We start from the raw sequence: 17,766 nt of genomic DNA on the forward strand, positions 1-17,766 counted from the left end.
AAACAAGATGAGAGCGCTGGACAATGACACAACCAATTGAGGTGTGGGAGGAAAAAATAGCCAGGCCTTGAGAGGATTACAGGAGCAGCGATGTGTTCAGGGAAAAGCCAGAGGATTTGGCTGGTGATAGGCTGTAAGTCCAGAGGGCAGAGCAGAAGGATCGGGAAGGACACGGTGGAAGGGTGTGTGGGAGATTGCTGCATTAAATGTATCAGGATAAGATTACAAGAGGGAAGCGATGCCCTAAGAGGCTACCACTTCTTGTGGCCGTTAGTCACTGCCTATGAATCGTATTGCTCTTTACTTCTGGGCTTTTCTTCATCCAGAGAAGTGAATTTGCTCTTTGGAAGCCCCCCCTCCACCCCACCCCGGTCCAGGAGGATTTTCTTTCCTTTTTTTTCGAAGCCATCTTTCTTTGTCTTTCACGTCTATAATGCCAAAGCAGTCCACTTCCAATTGGTTCCAAAAAACTTTGCAGAGAAAGTTATAGGCCAGGCTTGAATTTTTCTTCAATATTCAACTAGCCAAAAGTAACTCCCCAAGAAAAAAAAGCTGTGGGTTAAAAAGGAGTTTGCCTGGCTGGCTCAGTTGGTAAAGCATGTAACGCTTGATCTCTGGGTCATGAGTTTGAGCCCTGTGTTGGATGTAGAGATTGCTTAAAAAATATAGAAGAAAAACATAAAAAAAAGGGAGGGTTTGTATGCATCAAGAGTAGACGTGCTGGGAGTGTAACCAACCTGCTCAGGGAGCTTGCTAATATCTTCAGGACCTACAATTAACAATGTAGTAATAACACTGGGCACACCCATCTTAATGACTTGGTGGATCATATAACTCAGTTCATGATAAGCAGCTCATATCCCAAGGGCACCTAATATCAAATGGTATCTTTCAGGGGCTCGTAACAACTATTTCTCAAAGGGAGTTACGTAATGAAGAGAGGATGCTCTGTTTCAAATTCAAGGACACCACCCATGGGCTAGTGCTGTCAAGGCTGACCACAGGATCCATATGGATCTGACATGGACCCCTGCATCCATTGGAGTATATGGACCAAATCACAGAGCTATTTGCTCATTATCTTGGACAGGCTGGAAAGGCTCTTTCTTCCTGGATCCACTCAAATTTGGCATTCTTTTCATATAATTTAGTAAACTCGGGGTAACACATCTGAATATTTTGCCTCAGAAATCCAAAGAGGTCCAGCAAACATTGAGCATCTTTCTTAGGGGTAGAGAGACAAGGTGTGGCAGCTTCTTCTTTGCTTTGAAACATAGATCCCTGGCTTGTCGAAAAATTCAACCGCCCACAAACTCATGGCCGACCAATCTTTGACAAAGCAGGAAAGAATATCTAATGGAAAAAAGACACTCTCTTCAGCAAATGGTGTTGGGAAAACTGGACAGTGACATGCAGAAGAATGGGCCTGGACCACTTTCTTACACCATACACAAAAATAAACTCAAAATGGATGAAAGACAAGAAGCCATCAAAATCCTAGAGGAGAAAGTAGGCAACAACCTCTTTGACCTTGGCTGCAGCAACTTCTTACGGGACATGTCTCCAGAGGCAAGGGAAACAAAAGCAAAAATGAACTTTTTATCAAGATAAAAAGCTTCTGTATACCAAAGGAAACCATCAACAAAACTAAAAGGCAACCAATGGAATGGGAGAAGATATTTGCAAATGACATATCAGACAAAGGGATAGTCTCCAAAATCTGTGAAGAACTTATCAGTTCTTGGGTGATATTGAGAGAGAGAGAGCACGAGTGGGGAAGGGACAGAGTGAGAGGGTGGCAGAGGATCTGAAGCAGGCTCTGCGCTGGTAGCAGCAAGCCTGATGCAGGGCTCGAATTCACAAACCATGAGATCATGACCTGAGCTGAAGTCGGATGCTCAACCAATTGAGCCACCCAGGCACCCCAGACTTAACTTCTTTTTAAAATTTTTAAAAAATTTATTTTCTCTTTTACTGAATCACAGTTGACATACAATCTTACATTTGTTTCAGGTGTACAGTATAATGATTCAACTTCTCACAAAGGTCTATCACCATATAACACTGTTACAGGATCATTGACTATGTTCCCTGTGACTCATCTTTCATCCCCGTGACTTGATATTATTTATTGGCCTCAATATCCTGAATCCGTGTGACATCCTGTAGGATGATGAGACGGTCAGCATCTCTATGAGCTAAACTGTGACACACAGTCATAGTGGACCTAGCCCTGAGGCTAAATTTAAAATTAAAATTTAAAATTTAAAATTTCACCGTATCAGGTGAAAAGAGAAATACTCTGGTGCTCCCCACCCCCACCTCCATATCCCAAGATAAAGAAAAACTCACTTGCCAAATCACAAATTACATACCAGACGCTAGGAAGGTTGATTCACTCCAGTGAGGATCTTCATCTGGAAGAGCAACTGCAATATTTAAGACTGATGAAGCCTATGGTTATCTGTTGTCGTTTTTCAAGATCTTTCGTTCAAGTCGGTCTTGCTAATTAAATGAGAATGTGATAGGGGCTCTCACTTATGCGCCTATTGATCTTTGATGGTAGAAGATTCCATGAGGAGGCAGTATTTGCTAGAGGGGTGCTTACTCGGTCCTGTGAACCATAACGTCCCTCAGGTCACAGGTCAAGGGGTATGTAGTCTACATTTGCTTCATACTTAGGAGCTGGGGAAATAATCATAAGGTCTATCTGGAGTCCTTCTGGACCTACTGTGAGATGGATCCCTAGGAAGCTCCATTTACCAGCTACTACCCAGAAGTCCCACTTTGAGGGATCATGGTGGATTCTGGGACTCCTGGTATTACTGTTATCTCAAAGTCAATGCCAAGTATTCCCCTGACAGCCTGGGAATTTCCCTTTCCTTGGTGCACTGTTACTCTGATCAATGGTTTCAAGTGTTTTTGGAAGGTACACAGTAAGTTTCTGTGTGTTGTGGAAGTATTTTTTCTCATGGGTATTTGGGCCTCGTGTTCATTCAAAGGTTCCTGATCTTTCTTAGGTGTGGCGTCCAGATGAGGGGCCATGATTTTCCATCACGATATTTCAAATGATACCTGTTTTCCAGACTTGATTTCTTTTTCAGTGGTGGTGGGGGTGTCATACAAATCAAACAGCATCTTAGTACACTATTATCTGTTTTAGTAGTAGAGGTTACATGATCAAATAGCCCTGCTTACACAGTCCATGTGGGTGAGCACATGGTTTACCTCCCTATCCCTGCTGCCTATTATGGTAACCATGCCCACCTTTGTCTCTCCTAGTCAAGAGCTGCCTGTATCAGGGGAGCCTGGGTGGCTTAGTCGGTTAAGCGTCCGACTTTCGCTTAGGTCATGATCTCCGCGGTTCGTCGGTTCGAGCCCCGCGTCGGGCTCTGTGCTGATTGCCAGCTCAGAGCCTGGAGCCTGTTTCAGAGTCTGTGACTCCCTCTCTCTCTGACCCTCCCCTGCTCACGCTGTCTTTCTCTCTCTCTCTCTCTCCTAGAAATAAATAAAACATTAAAAAAAAAAAAGGGCTGCCCGTATCAGACCTTCCTGAGATCCTGCCATTCCTGTTGAAATGAAAGAGCCCATTTCAACTGCAACATTGTCTACTCCACAGCCTACAGAGAAAAGTCACTCAAGTGCTTTTAAAACAGGTTTATACTTCGGGGCAACTGCATGGCTCAGTCGTTAAGCATCTGGCTTTGGCTCAGGTCAGGATCTTGTGGTTCATGAGTTTGAGCCCTGTGTGGGTTGGAGCCCTGCATCTGGTGAGCATGAGCCCCACAGCCCCACAGCCCTGCATTGGGTGAAAACAAGCTCTGCTTTGGGTGAGCCCCACTTCTCCCCGCCCCCACCCTTTGTGGGATTCTCTCTCTCCCTCTCTCTTTGCCTCTCGCTCACTTGCACCCAGTCTCTCTCTCAAAAACTAAAAATTAAAAACAACAACCATATTTGTACTTCTATCCCAATATATTTCTCAAGACTTTAGGTAAGTAAGGGTCTTCTGGGTTCTAGGGGGTTGGGACACATATTTAAAGGATGGTTAGGTCCTCTCTTAAAGTCTTTGGAGCCCTTTCTTTGTATCAATGGCTCTCGAAGTGTGGTTCAGGGAGCCCCTTTCAGGGTATGTCTGAGCTCAAAACGATTTTCATAGTAATATCTGATGTCATTTGCCTTTTCTACTCTCATCATCTCATGAGTGTACCGTGAAGTTTTCCAGAGACTATGTGACATGACATCTCAACAGACTGAATGCAGAAGCAGATGTGAGAATCCAGTTCTTTCCATTTAAGCTAGACCCAAAAGAGATTTACAAAACAATGCTACTTTCTTCATTAGATTTTTGTCTTTTGGAAAATATAGTTGTGTTTATCAAAATATGTTTTTTCAAAATATGTTATGTGAAAATGTGAGGGTTTCTTCTTTAATTAAATATAACTACTTACATATTTTTAAGTTTCTGAGTCTGAATTGCTGATATGATAAATATCAATAGCTACAGCACACATAAACCAAATCTCTTTGGGGTCATCAAGAATTTTTAAGAGTGGAAAGACAGCCTGAGAGCAAAAGCTTTGAGACCTTTTGATCTATATTTTATATCTTGGAGTGTTTGCCATTAAAACACACTAGATCACTGTTGAGACCAGTTTTAATCAACTAAGAAACTAAGGCTATAAATTCAGCGGATGTATTTGCAATGCACAAGATTAAATTTCATTTTTTCCCATTTAGGTCATGTAGCTTTGAAATAAGAGATTGTTTTATCAAGCCATGCAGATTCCTGAGGTTTTAGTCCATGCTTCACACCAAGAATTTAGGAACTTAATACTGCTCAAACCCATTAGAAGAAGCTATCTCAAGTCATGGATCTTAAATTCTTTGTGGTGTGTGTGTGTGTGTGTGTGTGTGTCCCCGGCAGCAATTACTTTTTACTCAAGCTTTTTTTCATTTTAAAAATTTATTTATTAAATGTTTTATATCTTTCTGAGAGAGAGAGAGAGAGAGAGAGAGAGAGAGAGAGAGAGAGAATGAGTGGGGGAGGGGCAAAGAGAGAAAGAGACACAGAATCCAAAGCAGGCTCCAGGCTCTGAGCTGTCAGCACAGAGCTTGACATGGGGCTCAAACTCATGAACTGTGAAATCATGGCCTGAGCTGGAGTCAGACGCTTTACTGTCTGAGCCACCCACATGCCCCTCAAGTCTTTTTTCAAATGGATATCCATCCCAGGTGACTGCAGATAATAATTTCAATTATTATCTTCCCTCATTCTGCTACAGGTTGCCAAATTCCCATCCCTTAAAATGAACTAGATTTCATTGTCTTGGTCCCCTGATAGACCTGATATCCACCCTGTGTTTGCTCTGAATTTTTAGGGTCTTTCTTTTAGCCTGCATCTACTCTTGGGATGCATTTTCCCAAGGACATTTTCCAGGACTCTTAACTGGAAGCAACAGAAATGGATTTTGATTAAACACAAGGGAATATATTGTTAAGATACTGGGAAGAGTGGGGAAGTGAGTTAAAAAAAAAAACCAACCTCATAAAGAATAAAGAGAACCATAGAACTAGGAATAGGGCTAGAGTCTGAGCTATAACCACAGTTAAGGTTAGGGTTATGATCAGGGCTCAGATTGGGGCAAGGACTAGGGCTCAGACTAATCTTGTGCCAGAATTATGTTTGGGATATGGCTAAAGTCAGAGTTACAGTTGGGGCTAGGATTAGAGTTAGGACTAACATAGGTCTAGCGTTGAAACAGAGTAGATTTAGGGTTATGGCTTGGGCTTTTTAAACCTTTGGACAAAGAAAGCCATAGGATCACAGCTGGGATAACCCCCAGTGCTATAGTCAGAATTAGGGTTAAGGCTAGTGTAAGGCTCATTTGGTGAACAGAGTTAATACTCCCGATTTCTTACCCAGGTTTTTCTGTACCTGGCTAGTGTACCCATCCTCCGTGTTCTTCCTTCTGCTGAAATTTGCTCTGATCTGATCAGTAACCACCTTGACCTTGGAAATCAGGCTGCCCACCCCATGTAGCCTTCCACTGATATTTGACTGCTGCACTAGCATTTGAAAGTGACACCTCAGCTTGAAGGTGCAACCAACACTGGGTTGCAATTTATGGTTCTGAATCTGCCCATGGATTCAGGCCAGATCTTGTCTCCAAGTAGAACACATTCCTTCTTAGCCATTCCCGTGCCCTGTCTTATTTTCCTCATTCCACTCTTCCTAGCAACACTCCCAATAAATCACATGCACAAAAATCCCCTTCTCAGGTTCCACTTCTGGCCAGCTCAACCTCAGATGGTAAGCACCTCAACCTAACCCAAAGAGAAGGAAGAGATTCATGTTCTGCACTGCCAAGTAGTTGACAATCATCCACAATGCCTATCTTAAAAGAAAACCAAGATGTAAAAGCCCCACTGACTACATAGTCTACTCCAGGGACAATATTTCTCTCTACTTGCAGTAGGCTCTGTGAGACAGAAATCCTATCTTTTTGTTCACTGCTTTAGACTCAAGAGAGAATGCCTTGCCTGACATACAGTAGCCCTGAGTATATATTTGTTGAATGAATGCGTTTCTAATACATATAGTTCCTCTGATCCTGTTCCTAGACTGCAGCAGACTTCAGAGGGTCGCTGTGCCAGACGTTTTTACTCATAATTTGATGGTCTGCAGCCACAGGTGGGCTGTTAGTGTATCTTAGTGCTTCTACTCTAAATGACTCCCCGTCACACACAGTGCACTGCCTCGTCTTAACCATTCCCCTTCCTTACGTTCTTCACATCCTATCCTTTCATTCTCTGCAGGCAATTTTTCTTTCTTCCATGTTATGAACATTTAAGACTCAAATTATTTTTATTTTTTTATTTATTTCTGAGAGAGAGAGAGAGAGACAGCATGAGCAGAGGAGGGTCAGAGAGAGAGAGGGAGATATAGAATCTGAAGCAGGCTCCAGGCTCTGAGCTAGCTGTCAGCACAGAGCCCGATGCAGGGCTCGAAGCGACACACTGTGAGATCATGACCCGAGTTGAAGTCGGACGCTTAACTGACTGAGCCACCCAGGTGCCCCTAAGACCCAAATTTTTAAGGATCATCTCTACTTCACAAGTAGCTTAACAGATGAAAATTAATAGCCTAGACACAGACCTTAATGTGCATATTAAAAACCTGGTCTATAATGAAGGAGGGATCACAAGTGTCCAAGGAAAGGGAGGTGAATGCTGGGACAACTGATTAATTATTCTGAGGCATATAAAGTTAGAACCAAATTTCCCAATGTTCACCAAAATAAATTCCAGATGGACTGAATAATCCAATATAGACACTGAAACAATGAAAGTAGAAAAATAGGTGAATCGCTAATCTCCACATGGGAAATGCTTTCCTATGCTTAAAAATAGTATGTTTTACAAGTCACAAAGCAAATGTTAAGCCTTTGATACCATCCAGTCACATGTGAATTTATCCTCAGGCAGAAAATCAGAGCTGCTTGTGAGATGGATGGATAAGAACACTCATATCAGTGTTAACTGTGTACCAGGAAGGTGGAGAGGAAAACAGCCCTTCCTGTTTTAGAAACAGTTAGTGAGTGTTAGGGGGTGTGGCTTAGTAATTTGGCTTGAGATTTGTTAAGAGAAAACTCGAAATTCAAACAACCTACAAACTCTTTGCATTCCTAAAGGTAACAATTAGGAGTGGGCAACATTTGTTTAGGGAAACTCCTTAACAACCTTCTGCTGGTGAAAGATTAGATCAGTTCTGTCTAGAGGAGGTCATTAATAGACTAGAAGTTCAGGTGCTCCATCAGATAAAATGATGGGACTTAGAATATTTCCCTGAAGACAAAGAAGGAGGGGTGTGAGGCCTGGATTGGGTAGAAGAGGTGAGAAAGGAAAATGGAGCTTTAGGGAGAGTCTGAGGGAGGAGCATGGTGCAAAGCGGGAAGGCTTGCCCAATGTAGACAAGCCACACTCCATTTTGTCCATTTATGGACATATGTATATTTGCATGTATATATAAAACATATACGTGTATTATATATAATTAAAATATGTATTTACTTAAATTATGTGACATAAAGGTAGAGAAGGTAGTACAGTTATGTGGTTTAAAATTTGAGATGTACAAATTGTGTCTCTTATACCCGGCCCTGCACCCACTCAGGTCCCCTCTGACAATCAGCTTGTTACTGTTTCTTGTCTTTCCTTCAGGAGATGTTGGAGCTATTCTTTGCATATATCAGTGAATATCCACATGTGATCTTGCTCCTCTTTTTTTCTTTTTACAAATGGTAGTATATTATGCTCAGCGTTATGCACCTTGCTTTTCGTTCTTAATAACTAGTCTTGGGGATATTTTTATATCAGTACACAAAGAGAAAATTCATTTCTAATCACATCAGTCTCTTGCTGATATACATTTGAGTTGTTATCAGTTTTTTTAAAATTCAGTGCAGATGAGGCTGCACTGAATACTTTTGTGCATATGTCATTTTTCAATTTTTTAAAATGTTTTATTTATTTTTGAGAGAGAGAGCGCAAGCGAGCGAGCGTGAGCAGGGGAGGGTCAGAGAGAGAGGGAGACACAGAATCCGAAACAGGCTCCAGGCTATGAGCTGTCAGCACAGAGCCTGATGTGAGGCTCGAACACATGAACCATGAGATCATGACCTGAGCTGAAGTCGGATGCTCAACCGACTGAGCCACCCAGGCGCCCCTGTCATTTTTCAAATGTAAGAATATATACATATACACACACACATATATATGATACATTTTTAGAAGAACTGCTTGGTCAACGGGGATGTTCATTTGCTATTTTGATACGTATTGCCAAACTGCTCCCTCACTGGCCGTGTACAAGTGCTTGCTTTCTAACACCCTTGCCATGGCCATGTCTAACATTAATTTTTAAGTTCCTTCCTTTCTGGGTTGTAACCCCTGTTATTACCACACTATCAGTACAATATATTTTGCATAGTAACATGGTTTTGGGGAAGAAAGCACCATCAGGCGCATGAGGGGAAGTGGGGTCAGAGGTGCATAGGATGTACTGAAGATGAGATCGTGAGAAGGGACCAGTCATTAAGGAATTTGTTACAAGTAATGACCCAAAATTGTAATTTCTCTGAAAATCTAGTCCATCCTGGAGTTGCCACACTATGTGGAATGGATGTTAAGAGTGATTAATTTTGTTATTAAAGGGAAAAGATCTCCCAGGAGACTAGAAATTTTAAAAGCTATGGGTTAGTATTATAAGGTAGAAAATCTCCCATCCAAGAGGGAGGTGGCATCTGGCTCTTTCAGTGTATTTACACTTGTAAGCTGGTGCTAGAAGAATGATCATGCTCCCTCCCAGATTTTCCAGAGAGATGGGCTGCATGGGTCTGGAGGCTTCTAGACTCCAGCTTCTGTCTCCAGTACAGTCCATTCCCTGAGCTGGTAACCTGGGCTGGGGACCCCAGGGCACCATGGTCAGCTTCTGTGTCTGGTTCTCTGGGGGAAATTACAACCCAGAAGAGAGCCATGGAAACAATCTCCTGCCCTCTGAATTTATATTCCTGGTTAGATTTTTTCCCTTTATGTTTTAATCGCTTCTGTTTTAACTTTAATAATGTTGGCCTCCCATTTTCACTGGGATCATTTAGTTGTTGTTTTTCTAAGCTCACTGACCTTGAACTAAACCCAGAAACAAATAATTGGCAAATCCACAACCATAAGGAGTAACTTCAAAACACCCTTCTCAGTCACTGGTAGAAAAATTAGGATGAAGCAACATAAAAAGAAGGTCTGGAAGATTCAAACATGTCAGTGAATAAACTTGAAAATATGCATATGAAATACTGAACCCAACAAATAAGAAAGAAATCTTCCTTCCAAACTCCTGTGGAACATTTAAAAAATATTAACCATCTATTATATAACAAAGGAAGTTTCAAATAGCTTCCCCAAACCAAATACACACAGCTGAAAAACATCTAAACAGTTAATTAAAAGCAAACGAATAAAAACTGCTCTTAAATATCTCTTGGATTAAAGGAAAAAGAGAATACAAACTATAGATGCTATGCATTTTCATATCTAGATTATTAACAATTTTGGAGTTTTGGCCTGGCTTCTTCATTGCATGTTTCCTTTGAGTTACTTTCATTGGTTCGCTCATTTTAATCTCTTTCGTATTAGAATCTTTCCTCACATATCTTGATATTTCTATGTGTTCACATGCAAGAGTAAGGCGCTAAAAGGCTTATTCAGTGTTGCCTGAAAAATTTTGGGCCTCACCCAGATGCACAGAGTCAGAAGTTCTGTGGGTGGGACCCAGAAATGTGTTTCGACACAGGTGATTCAGATGCTGAAGCTTGAGCATCACTGAGCTAACCTGAATGTAAGGAAGAGGGGAGGCGGTGTTAACGTTGTCTGGTGGCTGGAATTTGGGGACGTGGAGCTTTGAAAACCATAAACAGTCAGACGGAGAATCTGGTCTGTTTTCTCACGTGCAAGAAGCAAGATAATCCATAGTCTTCAGTTTTCTAAAGACTGAGGAACGCGAGATGCCGGCTTCTTTCTGAGCTATTCGTTACTCAGACTATGTTGCCAGGTCCTTGAGCTCTGGCGAGCGTCAAAAAACGGATGGGAAGAAATGACAGTGCCCAGGTTTTCGTAGCCCCCAACTGCGAACCTACTGCCCAAGCAGGTGCCCTTCCCCATCTGCCCAAGAACCAGGTCCCCAAGCTCAGTGAGGTTGGACAAACGCTCCGCCACGGCCCCCCACTTCCGGCCCCCAGCCAATGGGAACCCAGTCAGCTCAGCCAGTCAGCGCCCCGCGCTCCTTCCGGCGTTCTGCGTGCTGCCCTGGAGACGGCGTGGGCGAACCCAAATGCAGAGGGGTGCTGGACAGTACCGCTTCGAACTGCGCCTGCGCGTTCCGCTGTACGCCATTGCTTCACCCCTGGCCTTGGCCAGTGGGCCCGTCCTGAAGGGGTGGAAGCCGAGACGCGCGCCTTCGCGGGAGCACTCCACTGGGTCCGCGGCTTCTCCCCACTGAGTATTCGGGTGAGTGGCAGTGGTAGTTGTAGGGTCCACGAATTTGGGTTCGGGTCTCCATGAGTGAGCGCGGGGGACACTACAGGCCTGGAGGGGCGCCACTCACCTGCCCTCCCTCCGCGGACCCTGTGCCGCTCGCGTCTTCCTCTCTCTTAGGGTTCTGCTTTGTTACCGTGTTAAGCTAAAAACCTTAAACAGTTTTCTCGAGGCTTTAGTTCAGGGCACACGGGGTACCTCTTCGAGGATTTGGATGCAGGGGGGATTCGTGGCTGTCGGGTTCGGGAAATGCACTTTATGGACGCCCTAGATTCGGAGTTCTTCCCCTAAAGCCCACCCCAGCGACGCTTACCGAGTTCTAAGCCGGCCGTGCTGACAGATGTCGTTGGACGTAGAGAGGTAGTGAAGGCCGCCAGTTCGCTGGGCATGAGCGGCTTGGGGGGGGGGGGGGGGGGGGCGGGTCTTAGCGACTCAGAGCCTGCACTTTCCAGGTCAGACTAAACTCAAAAGCATGCAGATAATTTGGTCTGTAACGAGTTTCGAGGAGAAGCACCTGTTGAATGCAAAGCGCAGTACCTGCCACCTTTTATGCCCTCGAAAAAGGTTGTTTTGGTCTGCGGTTAGCAAAGCTGAGGGTACATCCAGAGTGTGAGTTAGACCACAGCTTGCTGGGCTCCGCCGCCAGGATTTCTTACTTGGTAGGTCTGGGCTGGGGCAGCGGTGGCTCCTGCTAGCGGAGGAGTTAATGATTGGAAGGTACAAATGAAGGGAGGGTTCTGGTCAGTTTCCAAGGGTTTGTTGAACGTAGGTTCTGCACCCCTCCCCCCCCCCCCCCCCCAGATGGCTCATTTACTCCTAAGTGTGACTTGCTCTGACTTCTGGCTTCTCCGACAATACCTAGGTTGACTCGTAGATTAAAAGAGCCTTAAAAGACGTTCCATAACTTTAGAAAACGTGGAAGACTAAACTGTGGTGTCTGGGAATGCACACTCAGTGAGAAAACGGTAAAGATACGTCAGAAAGTGACAACTGTGAAAGTGAGGAGAGTGATTACTTTAGCAAAAGAGGAGTTGTGATTGCCATAGGCTCACGAAGGGGCTTCTGGGTGGCAGGCAAAGTGGGTGGTGATCACAAGGTTGTCCTTATTTATTTTTTAAGTTTGTTTGAGAGTATGGGACTGGAGTAGAGAGTGGGGGAGAGAATCCCAAGCAGGTTCTGTGCTGTCAGTGTGGTAAGGGGCTTGAGCTCAAGGCTGGTGAGTCCCTCTTATGATAATTCATTAAACTATACATATATTTTGTGGGAGTTTTCTGTATTTGTGTTTTATAATTTAAGAGCTTACACATTAAAAAATGCATATTAGGAATTATAAGGTGAGGATGTCCTTGGAGTCAAAAAGAATCTTAAAACTGTGGGATTTCCAATTTGAAAGATAACTTACAAGATTATCTGATCCAAGTCTTATTTTACTCTAAGGAAATTGAGCCCCAGAGAGGGGAAGTGCTTCAATAGTAAACCAACCTTATGGAAGCTGACTTTGTAATTGATGCGTTTTGTTAATTTCAGAAGGCCTGTTCTGCTCAGATGCCACTACTCAGTGAAAGATTTCAGAAAAGAATTTGGGTTGGATCAAATTGAAAATGTAAAGATTTCTTTTTTTCTTTTTTAAAAAAAAATTTTAATGTTTATTTTTGAGAGTCAGAGAGAGACAGCGCGAGCAGGGGAGGATCAGAGAGAGAGAGAGAGAGAGAGATACAGAACCTGAAGACAGGCTCCAGGCTCTAAGCTAGCTGTCAGCACAGAGCCCAACACGGGGCTCAGACCCTTGAACTGTGAGATCATGACCTGAGTTGAAGTCGGATGCTTAACTGACTGAGCCCCTGGGGCACTCCAGATTTAGTTTTTTTCTTGTGACTTAAAATCTTATTCTCAAGAAATCAATTCTTTTTATTTATTTGTTTATTTGAGAGAGAGAGGGTGAGAGAAGGCGAGTGAGCATGCATGCCTGCAAGCAGGGGAGGGAGAGAGAGAAAATCTTAAGAAGGCTCTACACTCATTTGGTAGGTCAGGAGTCAGGATTGGTTCTTTTTAAAGAGTGGGTTTTAGGGGCGCCTGGGTGGCATAGTCGGTTAAGCGTCCGACTTTCGGTTAGGTCATGATCTCGCGGTTTGTGGGTTCGCGTCGGGCTCTGTGCTGACTGCCAGCTCAGAGCCTGGAGCCTGTTTCAGAGTCTGTGACTCCCTCTCTCTCTGACCCTCCCCTGCTCACGCTGTCTCTCTCTCTCTCCTAGAAATAAATAAAACATTAAAAAAATAAAAAAAAAATAAAGAGTGGGTTTTAGGGAAGAGAGGAACATAGAGGAAACTTATTTCTCTTAACACTTTTACTATTTGTTCCATTTTCTGTTTCCATTTATTTTATTAAATTTTTTAATGTTTATATTTGAGAGTGAGACACAGAGAGAAAGAGCATAAATGGGGTGGGGGTGGGGTGGGGAGGAGGACCGAGAGAGAGGGAGATACAGAATCTGAAGCAGGCTCCAGGCTCTGAGCTGTCAGCACAGAGCCTGGTGCAGGGCTCGAACCCACGAACTGTGAGATCATGACCTGAGCCAAAGTCGGACCCCAACCAACTGAGCCTCCCGGGTGCCCTGGGTTTCCATTGATTTAAATTCAGATTTTCCCCACATCTTTTCTGCTTAAAGAATTTTGCTGGCAATAGTCTGAGTTTTTCTGGTTTGGTATAGAGACCAGGTTTGTAATTCAAATAAATGTAATACTAGCCTGTACATCTTTATAGTAGAATATTTCCCTTTTTGCAGTAGATTTTAATTTTATTGGAAGATGGAATCCTAGAAATAGTTGCTAGATTCTTGGATTACTGGTTCCATATACCAAGACAGGATAAATGGCTGCCTCTTGGCCAAATCTGTTTCTCAGTCTGCTTTTGTATGACCCACAACAGAAAATAAGTTCTAGAGATCTAATGTACATCTTAGTGATTAAACTAAACAAGAATTAGTTATGTACTTCAAAGTTGCTATGAGACTAAATCTTAAATGTTCTTAACCACAAAAAAGTGATAATTATGTGACCTGTAGAGGTGTTAACTAATGCTATGGTAGTAATCAGATTATGATGCATAAATGTGTGAAACCAACACATTGTACACTTTAAACTTAATGTATATGTAAATTATATCAATAAAAATTGTGATATTCACATCCTATACTGTTCACCCCTTTACTGTGTGTAATTCAGTGATTTTTAGTGTATTCACAAAGTTTTACAGCCATTAGTACTAATTACAGAATATTTTCATCTGCCCCCAAAAGAAACACCATACCCATTAGCTTATATTTTACATTCTCTATTACAAAGTGTTTTTGGTATAGTTTCTGACTTAATAGATACCATATAGAAACATGAGCTGCTTTTAAAGAGTACATCTTAACTGCTTACTGGATAATTTCTGAGAAATTTTCTATAGTATGTAAAATCCTTCCATCTAAGAGATGCCAGTTTAAAATATATTTTGCAAATTGAGTAACTACTTTGATTATATTGTAAGTATGTTGTTTAAAATCCTGAATCCACTACTGTACTTCAATTCTGACTAAAATCTAAATGATAAAACACTACATCAACTCCTATTCCTTCATGCAAATTGGGGCATTTTGTTGGCCAAGAAAATGAAATCTCTTAACTGCTTATATCCTAGATAATGAAGTGGTTGGTTAAATTTTTTTTTAGTTAAAAATTTTTTTTAATACTCATTTTTTGAGAGACAGAATGTGAGTGGGGAAGGGGCAGAGAGAAAGGGAGACACAGAATCTGAAGCAGGCTCCAGGCTCTGAGCTGTCAGCACTGAGCCGAAAGCAGGGCTCGGACTAGCAAGCCGTGAGATCATGACTTGAGCCAAAGTCGGATGCTTAACTGACTGAGCCACCCAGGTGCCCCACCATTTTTTTTTTTTAATTTAAAACAGGAGTAGGCAAACTTTTTCTGTAAAAGCCCAGATAGTAAGTATTCTTCAATGTGTGCAAGCCATTACTCTGTTATAACAACTCTGTAATTGTAGTCTAAAAGGAGCCTTAGACAATATGTAAGTGAATGGGTGTGGCTATGTTCCAGTTAAACTTTATTTACAAAAGCAGCAGGCTGGATTTGGCTCAGGAACCAGGAGTTTTGGTAACAGCTGGCTTTAAATACTATTTGGTTTGATTTCTTAGAATCTCTGTGGATTAGATGCAAATCTCATCATTCCAAATTTGTTTATAAAGTGTTTTAACATACATTGTCTCTTGCTTCTCATAGTTTGAAGTTTAGGTGGGTCATATGTCACCCCATTCTATACTGATATTGACACAATGTGCCTTCCTTGTAACAAAGTAAGAAAAGTATCAAGATAATTTGGAATCTCATTCATCCCTCATTTTGTTACATGTGTTGGAAATAACTGTCATTTTCATCATTTTTGTTAAGATCTTTTTGGAGGAAGTTGAGTATTAGTCTTCCAATTGTTTTATTTTCCCCTTAGCTTTTTTTTCACCCTATAAAAAGACAGTAGTATCCAACACTTGGAGGTGTATTTTCAGTTTATAGAATTATTAGGTTTGCATACTATCTTAGGCTAATTAATCATACAACTAGCTTGCATTTATAAGTTTTATTTTTGTTTACTTTTTAGGAGCTAGAGATGCTATTAGGCTGTTGTTTTATCCAATGTGAGAAGTTGGCCCAGAGATGGAAAACTTCATTCTGTATGAGGAGATTGGCAGAGGAAGCAAGACCGTTGTTTATAAAGGGCGGCGGAAGGGAACAATCAATTTTGTAGCTATTCTTTGTACTGATAAGTGCAAAAGGCCTGAAATAACCAATTGGGTAAGTCAAGTATATTTTCCTCCCTTTGGGAAAACACAGAGCTGTGATCAAGGAGAATAAGAAGCATATACACAGAAGCCATTCAACTCACTATAGCAAAGGCCACATTTTCAATCTGGAATGGGTGACCTGTCTGTTTCGTGCCACCAATCCTGAATAATGACTAACAAACTTCCCTAAGTAATTAGCAATTTAGTGGTGTTTTTGGGAAAAGTCAGGAAAAATATAGTCTATATTAGATCGTTTAAAAAATTTTTATATTTTAAAGTTTTATTTATTTAAATAATCTACCCCACGTGGGCTCACACTCCCCAACCCAAGGCCAAGAGTCTGACCGAGCCAGCCAGGCACCCCCCTAGATCATTTACTATTAAAGTGAGCATGTGTGATGAAGTTTGCTAAAGGAAGGACATTGGGCGAGAGTGACTTGGGTTGGAAATTTATAGCCCAGGCTCCTGGACCAAACTTAGCTTTTTTATTTTTTTATTTATTTTTTATTTTTTTTTTACCCCCTCCCCACTGTGGTAAAATACACATATCAAAAAGTTTACCATCTTTACCATTTTTAAGTGTACAGTGGTGATATTAAGTGCATTAATGTTGCTGTACAACCATCACCATCTTTATAGCTTCTTTTTTTTTTTTAAAGTTAATATTTTAAGAGCAGTTTTATTGATTGAGAGAGAGTGCACCTGAGCAAGCAGGGGAGGACAGAGGTAGAAAAGGAGAAAATTTTTTTAATTAAAAATTTTTTTTAACATTTGTTTTTGAGAGAGAGAGAGAGTGAGTGAGCAGGGGAGGGGCAGAGAGAGAGGGAGATACAGAATCTGAAGCAGGCTCCAGGCTCTGAGCTGTCAACACAGAGCCCAATGTGGGGTTGGAACCCACGAACAACAATATCATGACCTGAGCCAAAGTTGAATGCTCAACCAACTGAGTCACCCAGGCTCCCCAGAAAGGGACAGAATCTTAAGCAATCTCCACACTCCCCATGGAGTTTGGGCCCCCCTGGGCTGGGCTCCATCTGGCAACTGTGGGATCATGACCTGAGCCAAAATCAAGAGTCTGACACTTAACTGACTGAGCCACCCAGGTGCCCCAAGAACAGTTCTAGATTCACAGTAAAATTAAGAAAGTGTAATGATTTCTCCTATGTTCCCTGTCCCCACACATGTCTAGTGTTCCACATTGTCAGCATCCCTATCAAGGTGGCAGATATATTACAAACGATGAACCCACATTGACACATCATAACCATCCCAAATCCATAATTCACATTAGAGTGCACTCTTGGTGTTGACATTCCATAGTTTTGGACAATGTATGATGACCTGTATCTGTATAGTATCATACAGAAGAGTTTCACTGCCCTAAGAATTCTCCATGTTCCACCTAGTCATCCCTCCGCCTTCCTCCCAGCCCCGGGTAACTGTTGATCTTTTTATTGTGTCCATAATTTGGCCTTTTCCAGAATGTAATGTAGCTGGAATTACACAGTATGTAGGCTTTTCAGGTGACATCTTGGCAATATGCATTTAAGTTTTCTCTGTTTATTTGTGGCTGATAGCTCGTTTCTTTTTATTGATGAACAGTATTCCATTGCATATATGTACCAGTTTTTAAAAAATTCATTTGCCTATTGAAGGGCATCTTGATTGTTTTTAATTGTGAATGAAGGTGCTACATGTGTGAACAGGTTTTTGTGTGGACCTGTTTTCAACTCTTTTGGGCAAATACCCAAAGTGCGATTATTAAATTGTCCGGAACTTTTGTCATCTTGCAAAACTGAAGCCCTATACACGTCAGGAAATAATTCCCCATTTCTGTGTCCCCA

General features: G+C 42.0%; 1 protein-coding gene across 4 annotated transcripts in view; it reads left to right on the plus strand.

The window, feature by feature from the left end:
• Nucleotides 1-11,004: 11,004 nt before the first annotated feature.
• ULK4 (unc-51 like kinase 4) overlaps nucleotides 11,005-17,766 on the plus strand; it is a 567,394-nt gene continuing 560,632 nt past the window's right edge. For all 4 annotated transcript variants that reach the window (XM_039230385.1, XM_039230386.1, XM_039230388.1 and 1 more), the window contains exons 1-2: nucleotides 11,005-11,061; nucleotides 15,739-15,932. In XM_039230385.1, coding sequence (XP_039086316.1) covers nucleotides 15,795-15,932 — 138 coding nt within the window. In that variant the 5' untranslated portion in view covers nucleotides 11,005-11,061; nucleotides 15,739-15,794. The remainder of the gene's footprint in view (nucleotides 11,062-15,738; nucleotides 15,933-17,766) is intronic.

Source organism: Hyaena hyaena, unplaced genomic scaffold (assembly GCF_003009895.1).
Source record: "Hyaena hyaena isolate Hyena2069 unplaced genomic scaffold, ASM300989v1 scaffold_45, whole genome shotgun sequence".
In the NCBI taxonomy this organism is placed as follows: Eukaryota; Metazoa; Chordata; class Mammalia; order Carnivora; family Hyaenidae; genus Hyaena; species Hyaena hyaena.